Genomic DNA, 15,675 nt, shown 5'->3' on the forward strand with positions numbered 1-15,675 from the left:
CAACCACCACCCACGCGTGCCAATGTGTATTGGCAAAATAATGCGATAAACGAAATATTCGCGAGGAGGATGAACGACGTCGATCGAAAGAAGAGGAGGAAAAAAAAGAAAAGAAGAAGAATGATTTTATACGCCCCGTCCATTCGAATTCTTTATCGACTGGACGAATCTCCGGCGTAATTAGAAGATATCGAGCTCGCCAAGATAGCTGGTTTCCAGGTGAGTCTCCAGCCATTGAAATCTCGAAACGGTCGAATGATATTTTACGATACCTTAAATCTCTTTTATGCACATCGACGTCGTACGAAAGGAGGGAAGGCTCGGGTCCTGAGAGTGACCGCGCTCGTTCTGAGTTATGGGAACGATCAGATCTTTGGAGAGGCGAGGCGTTGCGCGCCTTCATTGCGTGAAATCGGTCGATCGGAGGTGACAAAGCGAAGAAATCGAATGCTTTAAAAGAAATTTCGAAAGTTTCAAGTAAAACGTGCAAAAAATTCGGAAAACAAAACTTGAAAGCTTGGAAATAGAAATTTTAAATTTAGAATCTCGCTCCAATTTTCAAATCGGTCGGTCCGTGACTAAATTTGAAAAGAAAAATATCCCAAGATTTATTGCTCATTCTAAATTGAGAAAACCAAGAAACAATAATCTTCAAAGGAATTACTCGCGTTCCAATTTCTCGAATCCACACAATTAAATTTCGAAAGATGCTCTCTAAATAACCGAGCAATCTCTCTTTCTTTCTCTCTCTCTCTCTCGAAATCAATCGGACCATTCATAGCGAGCGTTTATTCCCCAGAGTGCGTACATGTACACTTTGTATTTCACGAGATTCACGTACGGGGGAGGATAGGATGGCGTCGCAACATTTTTCACGCTCCCAACGCGAAATTCAGCCGAGGAACCGAGGCATTAATCGTTCGGCTTCGGATTCGAGCGCCCGCGGCGAGGGGAGCGGAGGCGTCGGTTCATAAATTTCGATGCACTTAGAGGCGCCCCAAGCGCCTCCACGCCTTTGGCGCATCGAGATCCTCCGCAGAGAGTCTCCAGAAAGGGTTCAGGGGGTGAGAGGGTTCCGTGGATGGGATAGACGATCCGGTACACGATGACAAATCGTTCACGGAGGAAAGGATCCCAACTGCGAAACGACGACGCGCGAATAAAACTTGGAGGCGAGAGAGGGAGGCGATCGTCGTCCCTCGCAAAAGTCCAGGGACGTGTTAAACCCGGCATGTGTCGCGCGATACATATTTCAACAAGTTTCTCGCAGTTCCGGGTTTGAGAACCGGTGGTTCGATACGTTTTCGTAAACTGAAAGAAGATTCGAAGCGTGCGTCGAGTGTGTGAAATATTCAAGGAAGGAACAAAGATATTATTACGTTTAAATGCAAATACAAAATTGAAGAAATATGTAATTACATCTCTGTTATATGAGTGAATTTTTCATTCGATCATGTGATAAATAAATTAACAAAGGAAAATCGTGTTTCTCGATATTTCGTAAACCTATTAAAAAAATGTCAGAAAATGAACTTTATCCCATCGATAGATACGTCTAGATCCTCCTTTAATCCTCCGAATAGTAAAATAGTATAAATTCTCTTTGCGCATAAGTTTCAGGATCCCTGTTTAAAAATAGATTAATCTTGAAGAAGAAAGTCTCGTCGATAACGCATTGCTTTTCGAACGAGAACAGGGAGAATTGAACGATGAACGAAGGGCGAAACCGCATAAATTCTTGAATCAAGATCGAGGGATCGCTCGCATAACGGATCCACTTAATTTATTAGTTTTCGTGGAATTTTTCCAATTTCACCCCCTTGCCTTCCATCCCCTTCGAGTTTATAGTTTATAAGTTTCGCGCGAATCCCGATCAAACTCGTCGTTTAGGAAGGTTTGCTGGTGTAGGGCGACGCGTGGCGCGTCTAAATTTAACCGGAAATCAGAGGTGGCCTCCAGAACGGGGGATGAGACGGATGGATGGAGATTGCGTGGCTGGTGGCTGGCTGGTGAAAGTGGCCGCTTCCCTTTTTCCTTCTGTCGCCAAAGATCGAAGCCAGCTACCCCTTTCGAACCGTAAATAAATCCATTCGATTTACGCGCGTCGTGGCAGATGCAGCTTGCGCTCGTATCTCGGTGGCGAAAGGAAAACAGCGGTGGCTTGGAAAACGTCTCTCGATGGCATGGACAGCTCTTGAACAGGCTCGATTATGCTCTTTCAAGAGCGCGTTGTGTTTTCTTAAGTGGATACAGCACGCGGGATTTTGCTTCGTTTAATTATATAATTTTTGTCCCCGTTTCTTCCAATTCTTCTAATTTTTATAATTTATTTGGAAAATGGCAAAACTGCATCGGATACAGAAAAGTGAACGAATCGATAAACATTATGGAAATTTAATTAATAGGAAATTGAATGCATCTGTTTTATTTCGATATTGATGAAAATCCTTTCGTAGGAGATCGTAGGATTTGGAAATTTGGAAGATTAAGAAAAGAATTGGTTGATTAATTTTTTCAAATCGGTGAAAATAAATCTGGATACATCGTGATTTCACTGGAAGCAAGATGCACTTTTTCCCCTTGAATTGAATCGATAAAGCGAGCAATGAGTTCGAGGAAATAGATCGAGGATCGGGGTGATTGATTAATTCTCTAATAATTGCAAGCATTGTATCTCTTCTCGGTAGGGGAAGCAAGGTTACGCGAGCAAAATTTCGTTTTCAGCGCGTTTGCCTGCAACGCACAAAGCAACCCGTGCAATTAAGTTAAATAAGATTAATGCTCGGCATGATGCAACAACTTGAATGGCGCGGCGTGTTTCAACCGCCTTGACGCGAATTCGTACGATCATTGGTACACGGGCCAACGCGAGATTAATTGCATCGAAAATGCAGAAAGCGTTGCGAGTAAAAGGCGAACAAGACCGCTCTCTGTCTACCGACCTCTGACTCGTATGGATTTGCTCGAATTTGCATTCATCATCAATTTCCGAAATTCTATCTCCACGTTCCACAAAGAGGTACACAAAGGGGTGATTTGAACTTCTGAACGGAATAATAATAATAAATAAGGATATTTCTTAATATTGTTTATAGATGTATATAAAAAAGATGTATAATAAAAATTTTTTTATACTTTATAGATATAAATATATTATCTACCTCATAAGAATCTGTTTTCAAAATTATTGTTGAAATTAATCATAATAAAATTTCATTATTATTCTGTTACTAAACCGAAGATTAATTTGTGCTCGAAAGATCAAATGTTGTGTAAGATTGCTACTCCTTTGTCTTCGACAAGACAACCAATTTGTCTCTCAAACCATCCACTTAACAACTCGTCAAATGATCACATTATTGTGACATGCCACGACAACGCGTGTATATATATATATATATATTTATATATACACATATATACACTCCTCAACCTCGAAGAAATCCTAAAGCGAGAGAAAAAAAAAATAAGGTACTCGTGCCCAGCTGCCTAACAGCGAACCTCGTCTTTTGCCGTCAACACTTTAACGACCTCAACCCTATTTCCTAACCCCCTCTGCAAGCACTAAACGGTCAAGACGTGGAACACGCGCGACGGTTTCCTGCGTTCAATGAACCGATGACGACTGGCAGCTGCAGGACTCTCAAGGACCTGCAGCCTCTTTTTTTTCTTCATTCTTTTTTTTTTTTTTTATTTTTTTCTTTCGACTCGAGGCCCTCTTGACCTCGTGACTCCTGTTTCCTTGCTCTTCGTCATAGCCAAACAGTCGAAAGCGGCAACCTCTCGACGAAATTCACGAAACAAACATTTTTAACCCTTTCCTCTCTTCGATCTCGAACAATCTTATCGAAATTTCGCATCGTGAAACTGCGTGTAATAGACCGGAAGAAGATTGAAATTCGTGCTCTGGGAGTAACGTACCTCTCGTCGATTCGAAATCAAACTTTACTTTTAAAATAAAATGGAAAGCTTCAGAAAATTGATTTGTAGATCGACTAGCGATTCTCAATCGATGACGCTTGAAATTACGTAAGTTTACAAATCTTAGAATTTAGATTTCTTTATATAATTTCTCACAGAATACACGTATTCTTGCAAACTTTTCTTCTTTTTTTTTTTTACAATTCAACTTCGTATTTCTTGAGAACTTTAAGAACATGGGTTCAGAAGGGACACGTGAGAGTGTTACGTTGTTATTAATTTCCGATTAAAACGTTAATTATCGAAAGGCTGAGCGATCGTTTTCGCGTGGAGGAAACCTTCTGATGGATTAATTGGACCACGACTAAAGGATTTTTTGCGTGGATAAAAAGCGTTTAAGAAATCGTAACCCTATAAGAAACATAACGATAAACTTAACTGGGAAACGGCACACGGAACTTGCTTAAATCGCATAGGATGATACACTTCTTTGCATGCTAGAGGATTGGTAAATCGAGTCGATGTCCTGATTTCTCGTCAAAGGGGAATCTTTAATGCGGTTGATCGGTTCGTTTACACTGATTATATTCTTTGAGGGATATCGTTTGAAAAAGAAACGTAGAATTCCATGTAAAATTTGGAGATATTCTGGTTTTAAAAAAATTAATTCCCAGGTATATTAATTAATATTTTACGATTTCGACGTAAAGATTTGATTCGTAACATCTTCCAAGAATCGATTCTCCATCGTGCATGCAATCTTCGTCCCAAAATTTTTTTCCTTCGAACGAATAACGAATGTTGGGATTTTGAAAAAATCCGTGCTGAAAGAAACACAGAAAAATCTCCGTTCTTCTGTTTCTTCCTTTAAGAATCCTTCCTCTTAAAAATCTTCGATTCTTCGACTGATCAATGGGCCGACAATTCCGAGTTACACGAGTATTATATTATGTTTCGACGATGAAAATGATTGCGCGACATGGCGCGACGAAGCGGCGCGGCGCATCGGTTAATCGGCATCAACGCGATAATAATGTCTGGCTAACGTGCAACTGGGCGACCCTCGATAATCCAATTGGACTTTACACCAATTGGACGATTCCGAATGGAAGCCGGTCGTTTAATCGCAGCCACCGTGTATACATCGGTTTTGTTTTCAATGGCCGGACGCCTGAATTCGTTGCACGATAGTGATCCACTGGTCCCTCCTCGTAATTGCTTAATTAGGTCAGCCGGGCAAAAAATAAGGATGGGATCATCGGCGGTACAAATTGTTTTGATGTTGATGTCACCGAAAATATCGAGCTGCCTTCGTCATATCGGAATTTCACGCTTAGCCGAGAATGATCTCCGCGGATGAAAAACAAGATCGTATCGTCGAACGATTGCGACACGAACGTTGACTGAACCGTTCCGTTCGATTTTTAAAGCTGGTAGCTCGGAATCGAATCATCAAAGTATTTTTTTCGACACGTTTAAACACGCGAGATTTGCATGTATTATTATTTTCTTTTTAATGGAATAAAAAATAAAAGGAGAGGGTGGGAGAGTAGATGTGCAACAGGTTGAATGTTCGTTTTTTTTTCCCCTTCTTCAAAAAAGTATCCGTTATTTTTCATCGAGAAATCAATCAATTTCAACGTAACGAGATCATCTATGATACGAAACGAGTAATTTCTCTCCGTCAAAACTCATGATGACCCGGTGAACGCAAACTTGAACGCACAGATATCAAAGTACAATTGCGAAGGGTTGAAACCCTCATCTCGATTGCAATTTCAATTGGTTGTACGGATGGCAGGGATGTCGATAGAATCATCGCAGAACAATGATGCGCATTTGTACTTGTACGCGCGTGTACGGATATCTATGTATCTATGTACCACTACGCAGGATGCGCGTTATCTGTAGATAGAATTCTGAAAAGCGATACTTGAAATAGAGAATTCGTTGAATATCGTGCGCTTCCTGAGATCTGTCTCTCGTGATAGTTTTTTTTATATCTTTAATGTTGTAGTTTATATTATTAAATAAATATATTCGATCGTATGGGATACGTATAGAAGTTTAAAATTTTATTACACTATTAATATCGTATATCTGTACGTAATTTTGTGACGAGCTGTCGATTCTTGATACAACGTAAGCTGACGTAACGTACGAAAGTGCTAATTCGAGTCTTGGTCCACGTACATGGTAGAATCCTATTGATATATATCCCTCGAGAATATTCGATGTTCCTATATCTAATGTCCTATCGCCACCATCCGGAGATTTACGCCCGGAAGAGGTGTATATATATATATATATCGAGATTTCGTCGTATAAGACAGATGAAACCTTACTGGCTCCCGAGAAGAGCATGGATTTTCGTCTCTATTTCACACGATTCTTCGTCGTCGATCCTTTCATCCGACTTTGTCATCAAATTTTTTTGCAAATATACGAACAGCTTCTTGTCCCTTGTGAGATAACTTTGATGACTTTTAAAAATTAATTCTATATTTTTATAGAATAATAACTTGGAAAAAATTTTAAAATTCTTTTTAAAATTGTTTGCGCTTCAGAAAGTTGTACTTCATAAAATATGGATAACTTCGTTGAAATTCGCATTTGATTTAAATCGATTTCTAAAAGATTCAAGGGAAGAACTGGCTATCGTATCTAGTTTCCCTCCGTGCTTCCCCCCAAATTACACCGATACTTTTCGTATCCATCGACCCTGGTCACGATTTCATTCATCGCCTCAAATTCGACGACGACCTTCCGAACAGTTTGACGGACAAGAGGAAATCGATAACAGGGTCAGAGCTACTTACCGCGACTTGTTGACTGTTAGTGGGGCTAGGGCTTGGGCTGGGCGTCGAATTCGGGGTTGAAATTTCGCCCGACGTGGGTGAGATCGAGCCTGTGGTGACGGTGCCAACTGTTGGAAACGCTCGTGCCGGATCCGCCTGCCATTGCTTATGGATTTGCTGCGAGGTATCCCGGAATCTAGCACCCTGCGGATAAAACCGTGAAAATTCAACGAACCGTTTTACTTTGATAATTAAATGGAAAACGATTCCATTTCTCTGTCCAAGTTAATATTTCCCTAATTAAAATTAAGAATTCATGTTTCGTGAAAGTAAAGTGGATTGCATTCCCATTTGTAATTGTTTGATGACAATTACGAAATGAGATGGAAAAAAAAAATAGAACGTTGATATTAAAAACGTTGCCATTAAGAAGACGGAATGGCGAACACGCGAATCCTCGAGGAATCAGAGCGCACGAGTCGCTTACGCACACCTCTGCGCACCGTCGTAAAACGCACGATGACACAGTTCGATTAGTCGCGGATATTTGCCTCCGAACAATCGTATCGTGAACGATAGGTTGCCACGGTCCAATGAAAAACTGGTTTCGAAAGACGCAATTGTTACCACGAAGAGGTACGAGTTTCGAACATCGAATAATCATTATCGAAATGAATTATTTCGAAAAAAAGATGAAAAAAGGCTGGGAAAATCGTTGTATCGTCGCGCGTATTCTTGAAATTCCCTCGTACGAAATTCTGAAATAGCCTTGTATTGTGAATATATATACATTATCCTTTTGGAAAAGTTTCGAAAGAATAAACGTGTCAAACACCTTATTGCGGAGGTTCATGGACCTCTTGAAACGTATCCACGAAACAAAAGATCGCGTGCGATCGTGCCACACGACTAAAACGAGCAACGTTTCTCGCTGTACGATAATTATAGTTACGCAACCACCTGCCATAATAACGATTAGCATAGCGGTATAATGGAAGTCGTAAGTGGAACTGCTTGCTTTAGACGAGAAATGGTTCTAGCTTCTCCTCTTCCTCCCTTCCCCAAAACTGCCCCCTTCCCCTTCTTTGAGATATTTATCCGTGTAAAGGATCGAAAACGTGGAGTGATGCCCTCGAGTGGCGCAATCGGAATTAATTCCACGACGAATGAGAATAATTTCCGAGAACTGTTCTCTGTGTTTACCTCAAAATTGCACAGGCACAATGCGCGCGATTCCATCCATCGTGGCTAATTGCGCCGTGCAATTGCATTATTCCCGATCGAGAAAAGGAATCGCGTGGCCTCTGTGTATTTCTTTTTCTTTTTCTTTTTCTTTTCTTTTCTTTTTTTGTGCGTTAAACAACCAGTCACAATTCACGATCTTCTCTCTACAAATTCTCCTCTTTTTCCCTCTATTTCTATTCTATTTTTCGTTTCTTCTCCATTTTTTTCTTCTTCTCGATCGATCAATCAACAAACGCAACGATGAGATTTATTAACTGACGATGTGGAAAAAAAAAAAAGAAATAAGGATCGAAAAATTCGTCACGCGAATATTTTTACATCCACGCACGATAAAATAGTAAGTGTACGGTTCTTTTTTTTTTTTTTTTCCAATTTCCACGCGCTTCATTAATTCAACAACGACGACGGGGCTCGTTTTAAAAAAATCCAATCTTCACGCACATGTTTTTACACGTCGGGCCACGTCTCGTCCTCGCTCTACAGGCCGTTCCTACGATCAATCTTTGTTCGCGTTGCATTTGAAAACGAGCACGGAATCTCCACGGTTCCCCCCCTCCAGCGGAGATAAATTCTGGATTTCTGGAATCCATTCGCGGATAGGGACAACGCTGTAAATCTCTCGCTTCTCGGATTAAATTTCGAAGATTCGAAACGCGAGCAGTGAAAATTTGTCCCGCTTTAAACGATCGGATAAGTCTATTCTTCTTTGATTTGAAAAATATCAAATTTTTTCCATACCGTGTTTTTGACAAAAAAAAAGAAACAATACCATTTATACACGTACCGATATACACAATACTATAAGCATATTTGCATTATTCAATTCCAAGAATATACCACGACGGAAAGGATATTGCGTAACGTTATCGAATAACTTAAAAAAGGCCAAAGGTTATCTTTTTTTCCCACGGAATATACATGAAATCGTCGTTACGTTAAAAGTCCAAAGAGAGAATAAATTTAGAAAGAATAAATTTCCAAATCACCCTTCCCCCGTTCAACTGATTCTAATGCCAATCACGGAAAATATAAAATCACCCTCTTCCGACCCGACATCCCACGAGATTGCTCCTATCCCTGCTGTGTCTACACACCTCGATAATGATCCGTAAGCGCGGCACGTTTATCTTCCTCAAGATATTACGACGAAACGAGCACGAACAAACGTAGGAATTAAAGGGTAGCCGCGATTGAAGGCCTCTCCGCGTTCGAGAGCGATCCGAGAGCTGGACGATCGAGATCGACGGGTATACCCGGTCTGTCCAGTATCGATCCGGTAGATCGTGGGGGTCGGAATACGGTACACCGCGTTTACACCACGGCCACGATTGCCTCCTCGTGTAAATAAAGGCGTGGTTTTAATTAAGCGACAAGCAGCTAACACACAGAGAGAGGGATTACGTAACACGCGTAATTAGGCAAGGGGCGAAATATATATATATAGGAATCGCGTAAGAGAGGTGTTTCGATCTCTCGAGGATGAAATATAAATTACGTATGTAACAGGGATGGGGTGAACGTTTCGCGTAAATACGAGGGATTAATTAAGACGGCAGACCGAAGAGATTACAATTTCTACTCGCGATAATGATAATGTCTACAGACTGGTCGATGTAAAGCGTTTATCTTAATTGCGCCAAGATTAATAAAATGCATGGGGAAACGAGCGAAACTCCGTTCCGAGAAAGCCGCTTGAAACTCGTCCAAAAGTTATCACGATTGAACAGCGTCGTCACGGTTCGTCGATAACGTCAAGATCGCGTGGTCGTTAAAAGGGAACGAATCGATTATCGTATATATATATATATATCCATGAATCCGAAAAAAATTTCGAAAATATATATAATATTTTCGAGGAAATTAGGAAAATTCAAAATTCTTTGCGTGTTTTCAACGTGATATTTTGCGAAAGGGGACGCTCGACGTATTTGCGTAATTTATACTTATCAAACAATTATTATCAACTATCAACTGTGCAATTACGTTAAACGAAACACAGTCGCGGCAAAGTGAGGCCGTTTAAAAAAATTAATTGTCTCTAATCCATACCGTTTACCGCGTTTACGTCGTTTAATCAACAACGGCGACAAAGATCTCGAAGAATAAAACGAGTAAAACTGCACGATCTGGAGCTTGCACGGTTCGGCTGGAACAGGCGTCAATGCGCGGCCCGATCAATTTTCCCGCTGCTCGTAAGTCACCGAGGAGCATGTTGCACGTACGTACGTGTACACACGTGTACGTGTACCCCGCTTCTTTGTGGTCGTATCGCGCGGACAGGAATTACGTGATAGATAACGGTTAATCTTACACGGTGATCTCGACGATCAGATATCGACGTTGATAAAGGAAAACACGGCGGCGAGGGTGAAAGAAAAACGGCAGATATCGATCATTTCCCCCGGATGTTTCGACGCTGCAACCAGATCCTATCCGATTTCCTTAATTAATTTTAAAGCAAAATCAGGATCACGCGTGATCGATTTATCACCGTCTCCACCGTTTCGTTACACATTGTATCCCTCGTTTATTATTAATTGCCATGGATAGATTAGAGAACCGTGAAGATATCTCGTGCCAATTAGCACGAGAGTGTCGTCCCAAAAAGACAGATACAAGATCCAGATAGGAAAATATCGCTTATCGGAATATTTAGAAGACTTCCCGATTCAAAGTGGGGGGAGAGGTGGGGGGATGATAGAACGTAATTACGTTTAAACTGAAATTGATTAATGATCGCCGTTCCCCCTAACTAACTAATGCACGATCCCACTCGACTCGAAAAATTGCGCCTCAACGTCGCGTGTATATATATATATTCAACGAATATACGCGAATATAGAAATTATTTATCTAGAATGGGCAACCTTGTTCCGGTTGGAAACATCAATTTGCATTCTTTCGATGACGCAGAAACGGCGTGGCTTAATGGCCACCTGTAAAAACACAGCGACCTCAAGAGCATGATATATCGCCTAGCTATTCAGGTTTATAGGTTCGCTTTATATATTTTCTATTTTTGTTTTTCAAACCGCGTACAAAATCTCTTTAACGCAACCAGCCAATTTTCGATCCTATCCTATCAATCCAAAATTATTCCAGATAAAATTAAAACTATTCGAGATATATTGCGAGTTATAAAAAAAAAGGAAAAGTTTTCCATAGCTTCTACGAAAATGTATCTCGTGTATTCGAATCGCTACGAATTTCCTCTTCTTCTTTCTTTCTTAATACCTCGCTAAAGAGATCATCCAGTTCTTTTCGCGACAGCTTTGCCTTCATCCCGCGAGCATTCCCTCGCATCGAGTTTGCCCAGAGAAGTCGGCCGAATTATCCGCTCTATCTTCAACCGAGTCGACGAGACGGAACTTCTTTATATGCGATCCTCTCACCACAGCTACCGTTCCTCTTCTCTCCTCCTTCCTCTTTAGACTCTCCCTCTCTCCCTCTCCCTCTCTCTCTGCTTCCCTCCGCCTCAGAATCCGCTACGTCTTTTTAGATACACAAATAGTCGATGACGCGAGGCGAAAACTGCGACGGAAGGTCGCAAGCTAATGCCCACATCGCACGATCGGCCCTCACTTTTCGCTCGAGCCGACATCGTACCGAGGAATGGTCTCGTGTCACGCTCCTCCTCCCCTCTCTGCCCGGCCGAGAGCTGCTAATTAATGAAACGTGGAGCATCGACAAACGTGGTGACACGATAGCCCGATTCTCTGCGAATTCTGCGAAAAAATATGGAACGGATATAAGCGATTCGTACGCGTATACGCGCGACATGGAACGCACGGCCGCGTCCTTGGTGGAAGGATCGAGATATCGCGATTTTTCGCCCGTCCGCGATTCCGTCCACGCCCTGGATTCGCGTGACTTGGCGCAGATAGGGCACCAGGTCCTTCCCGAAACCGATATCGATTCGCGCCGCGTCCTCTTTCGCGATGGCTTTTACGTCGCGGTGAAATAACACTCTGACGAAGCGAGACGAGGCTCTAATCAAGGACAGGACAGGTTAACATTCTCGCATCGATAATTCTTTTTTAATGGAGGATTGTATCAAGGAAGAGTTTTATTTTTCTTGCATTGGAAAAAGATCGATATAATACTTTTTCTTATTACTTCGCTCGATCCACTTTAATCCTTGTTGTTCTAGTTTTCCGTATTGACTTCTTCGAGAGCTACTCCTCGAGTCATTACGCGAGCAGTATCATTAATTATCAATTACCGTATCGTTCCTATCGATAATCACCGTATCCTATTATCGACAATTTTCTTCTTAACATCATCGACGTATGATTCCTCCCTATAATCGAGTTATTATAACGTTCGATCAACGACGAGCTTTCCACGCTGTTGAATTCTTCGATCCGCAAGTTCCTCGACGTTCTCCGCACGAAGAGCGGAGAGGGAAATTCGGAAATTCGTGGGATGGGACGATGATCGAAGGGATTATCCGCGCGTGACAAGCCTAACGTGCTCGAGCCTGGACGAGGTGTCCAGGAATTCGGCAAGAGTTTAATTAAATCGAATCGATCCCTGCGCGAATTCCAAGCGTTCGACCCCACTTGTCACCCCTCACTCTACCGCCCACGCCAAATTACCCGACCTCTCTTTTTCCATCTCGACTCGATCATTCCTCCGTGGCATCTCGTATTTCAGCCCGGTACTAAGATTTCGATCGATCGGCCATTGATACCGGTAAGGGCGTGTAAAACGTGTACGGTTTCTCAATGACACAACGAGGAGAAATCGACGCGATTTCTCACGGGGTTCGATACGACACGGAGATTCCTTCGTCGATCCGAGATAACTTTGTTAATTCGTCAATTCCCTACGAGAGTAATTATGGTTATGGGCGAATGAACGAACGATAGGATCAAGATTAGGCGTTACAGTTTAGAAAGTTAGAGGAAAGGAAACGAGAGAGAGATTCGGGAAGAGAATTCGTGAATCGGAGGAATTTTCGGGAAGGGAAAAATTTCCAGTATTTGGTCAGACACTTGGCCCTGTGTTTGCACAGCTGTTTCTCTTTTGCAAACACGGTCTGCCTTTAGTTTTAAGACTTACGTTTCGTCCAATTCTTCCTATTTATCACGAGAAAAGTTTCCAGAGGAAACTTTGATTCCTCCTAGCGGATTACTTTCTTTAATCTTTCCCGTGATTGAGAGGCGAGAAACTTACCGTCTCTTCGAAATTCGCTGTTCTTAGAGAAAATCTAAACACCTAACAAAGTTTGGAAGACCGAATCACTTAGAATCGCTAGAACTCTTAAATTCTAACCACAGTCAAGTTCGAAGTAGTAAAACAACAACACGATAGTTAATTTTAAAATAACCTAAAATCCAGAAAATTTTGCCTCCAATTTCTCAAATTTCAAGCCGGTCGGGCTTCAAAACCACCCTTTCGATCGAAAAAACTGTCGTTCCCGATATCCCGATATCCCAAGAATTCTCGACCACATTTTTCCTCCTCCAACCCCCTCCCCCTCTCACACGTTCAAAACACGAGCAGGATATCCACGTGAGAACGAAGCCGGACATAGCTCTGGATCCGCATAGCTCGAGGGTGGATAAACGATCTCTCGCTCGACCGGTCGGGGATCGAGATTGCACCGGCGGGTGAAAAGCTCTCCAGATCCTCGTGTCCACGGCTCTAATTTAACCGTTGGACGCCGTTTGTCGGCCGGCTGACAACGGCTTTGTCCCGTTCACCGCGAGAAATTCAGGTTACCCTCAAGACTTGTTACTCCTCTTCTTTTCCCCGGAAAACCGATCGGTCGGACGGGGCAGGCTTCACCTGGCGCGCCACGTAAATGTGTGCCACGTTTCTCACGTGCGCCGTTATCGTGCGCCCACGTTCCCCTATATTAAAACAATATCGCCGCGCTTTTCTCTTTTCTCTCTCTCTCTCTTTCTCTCTCTTTTCTTTCTTTCCCCAACGAGGAACGCCAACTTGTATTCCGCGTCGTCGATCCTATCGTTGCGAAATAGGGGAGGGGAAGGGGGATGGGGACAATCGATCCGTTTCGTAACGAACGGGCCGCATCCGCACGCGTATGGTGAATAAATATTTATACGAAAGTACGTAGAGCGTACGTAGAGCGTACGTCGCCAGAAGGAAGGAATTTCCTTTCCTTTCCTAGCCTCGAGTTTTGTTATGTAAATAAAAAAAAAAAAGCGTACACGAACGGCCGAGCATTCGTCCCGATGACGAATTTAACCGTCGTTTCTCTTATCTATCTCTTCGTTGTGTTAACTTTAAGAAACGCTCGTTGAAAAGAATTGCGTTGTAAAGAGAAAAAAAGAGTTTAAATATTTAACATTTTTTAGAAAAATGCGTGCAATTGGAATTGTTAATAAGGGGATAGGATTGGGGACGAGGGATTACGCGCTTAGAGTAGAACAAAATCGATGTATAAAATATTCATGAGCCGAATAATACACGGGAGATTGAAGTACAAGGACTTGGACGAAGATTACACAAATTACTCGGTTTAATCTACACAACAAGTGACTAAATCTTTTTCAATCGACTTCAATTGTTGTGCAATGATATCTGCGCAACACAAGCATCGCCACGTATAATTCTTATCGAATTCAAAATTTTCTTCTCGCGCGAACGGGAGACGGGACAGGGAGAGGGAAGGAAGGAAAGAACAACTTCGTCAGAGTGATTCGTCTGATCGAAACGCACTTAATCCGATCGATCGATCCATCGATCTATCGAGTTCAACTGACCGAAAACACGCGAAAAACAACGCGAGCTAGTTTCTCACGAGCTACGAGGACGGAATCGCGCGCGCTACGTGCTCTCACATGTATCCACGTACAACGACTGGCGGAGGCAGGAGGAGATCGTGGCGCGCACGAGTTCCACTCCACCAGTTCTCTCGCGCTCAACGGACGGGACGGAGGATATTTCCAGTAAATATTTATCCATATAGCTCCGGGGAAATAGATCCGTACCGACCAGGATCCCAGAAGAAGATATCAGAGAGAGCCGCCTTTATAGATCTCCTTTATTCCCTTTCCTCTCCCGCGGCCGAAACAATAAAACTTTTACGACGACGGGTCGTCGCGATGCTAATGACGCAGCCCCCTCCCCCTCCTTCCCTTTCTCCGGCTTCAGGAATCGGACTTAATCGAATTGAAAGCTTCTCCTCGAGAAGCTCGATTTTAAATGTCTGCCCTCTCTTCCATCAAGTGTCCCTCCTCGAAATTGCAATTTAATTATCGTCGAAACGCTTCGTAAAAGCGGGCGAACATAGGACGAGTATATAGTCGTGTCGTAGAGCGGCGAAACTACGACGACGACGACGACGACGACGCTTCGAACGAAGCGTAATTCGATCAAACGGAGCCAATTTTACCGACGTACACGCGCACACGTTACACGCGCACAAAGTAATCGTTCATAGGATCTTCGCTCCTCTTCGTCCTCCCGTCCATCGACGAGATAATCGTAAAATAAACGGTGATCGAATGAAATTCGGCGGGTCGAACTTCCGAATCCGGGGATCGAATCGATTCCCACCGCGTATGGACGGATACGAAGCACGTAACGCGTAAATATCGAATATCACGCAAGAGTGTAAACACGTGAACGAGGAACGAAGACGAATTGGCAATTTTCCGCCTGGCACGGAAATGCTCCGCGGCTCGTGGAGATCGACTGCTCTCGCTCGACCAACGTGCGCCTGCACGTATGCGCGTAC

The 15,675-nt window shown here is 42.7% G+C and overlaps 1 protein-coding gene and 1 long non-coding RNA gene across 2 annotated transcripts in view; both read right to left on the reverse strand.

The window, feature by feature from the left end:
• The window catches only part of LOC102675940 (tensin-3), a 149,681-nt gene that overhangs the window by 54,849 nt on the left and 79,157 nt on the right, over positions 1-15,675 (reverse strand). Inside the window, exon 4 of the mRNA XM_006609641.2 lies at positions 6,741-6,923. Coding sequence (XP_006609704.1) covers positions 6,741-6,923 — 183 coding nt within the window. The remainder of the gene's footprint in view (positions 1-6,740; positions 6,924-15,675) is intronic.
• LOC116186797 overlaps positions 12,361-15,675 on the reverse strand; it is a 13,339-nt gene continuing 10,024 nt past the window's right edge. The window contains exon 3 of the long non-coding RNA XR_004151815.1: positions 12,361-12,771. This is a non-coding gene — a long non-coding RNA (uncharacterized LOC116186797). The remainder of the gene's footprint in view (positions 12,772-15,675) is intronic.

The sequence above is a fragment of the Apis dorsata genome, unplaced genomic scaffold (genome assembly GCF_000469605.1).
Source record: "Apis dorsata unplaced genomic scaffold, Apis dorsata 1.3 scaffold_58, whole genome shotgun sequence".
Taxonomy (NCBI): Eukaryota; Metazoa; Arthropoda; class Insecta; order Hymenoptera; family Apidae; genus Apis; species Apis dorsata.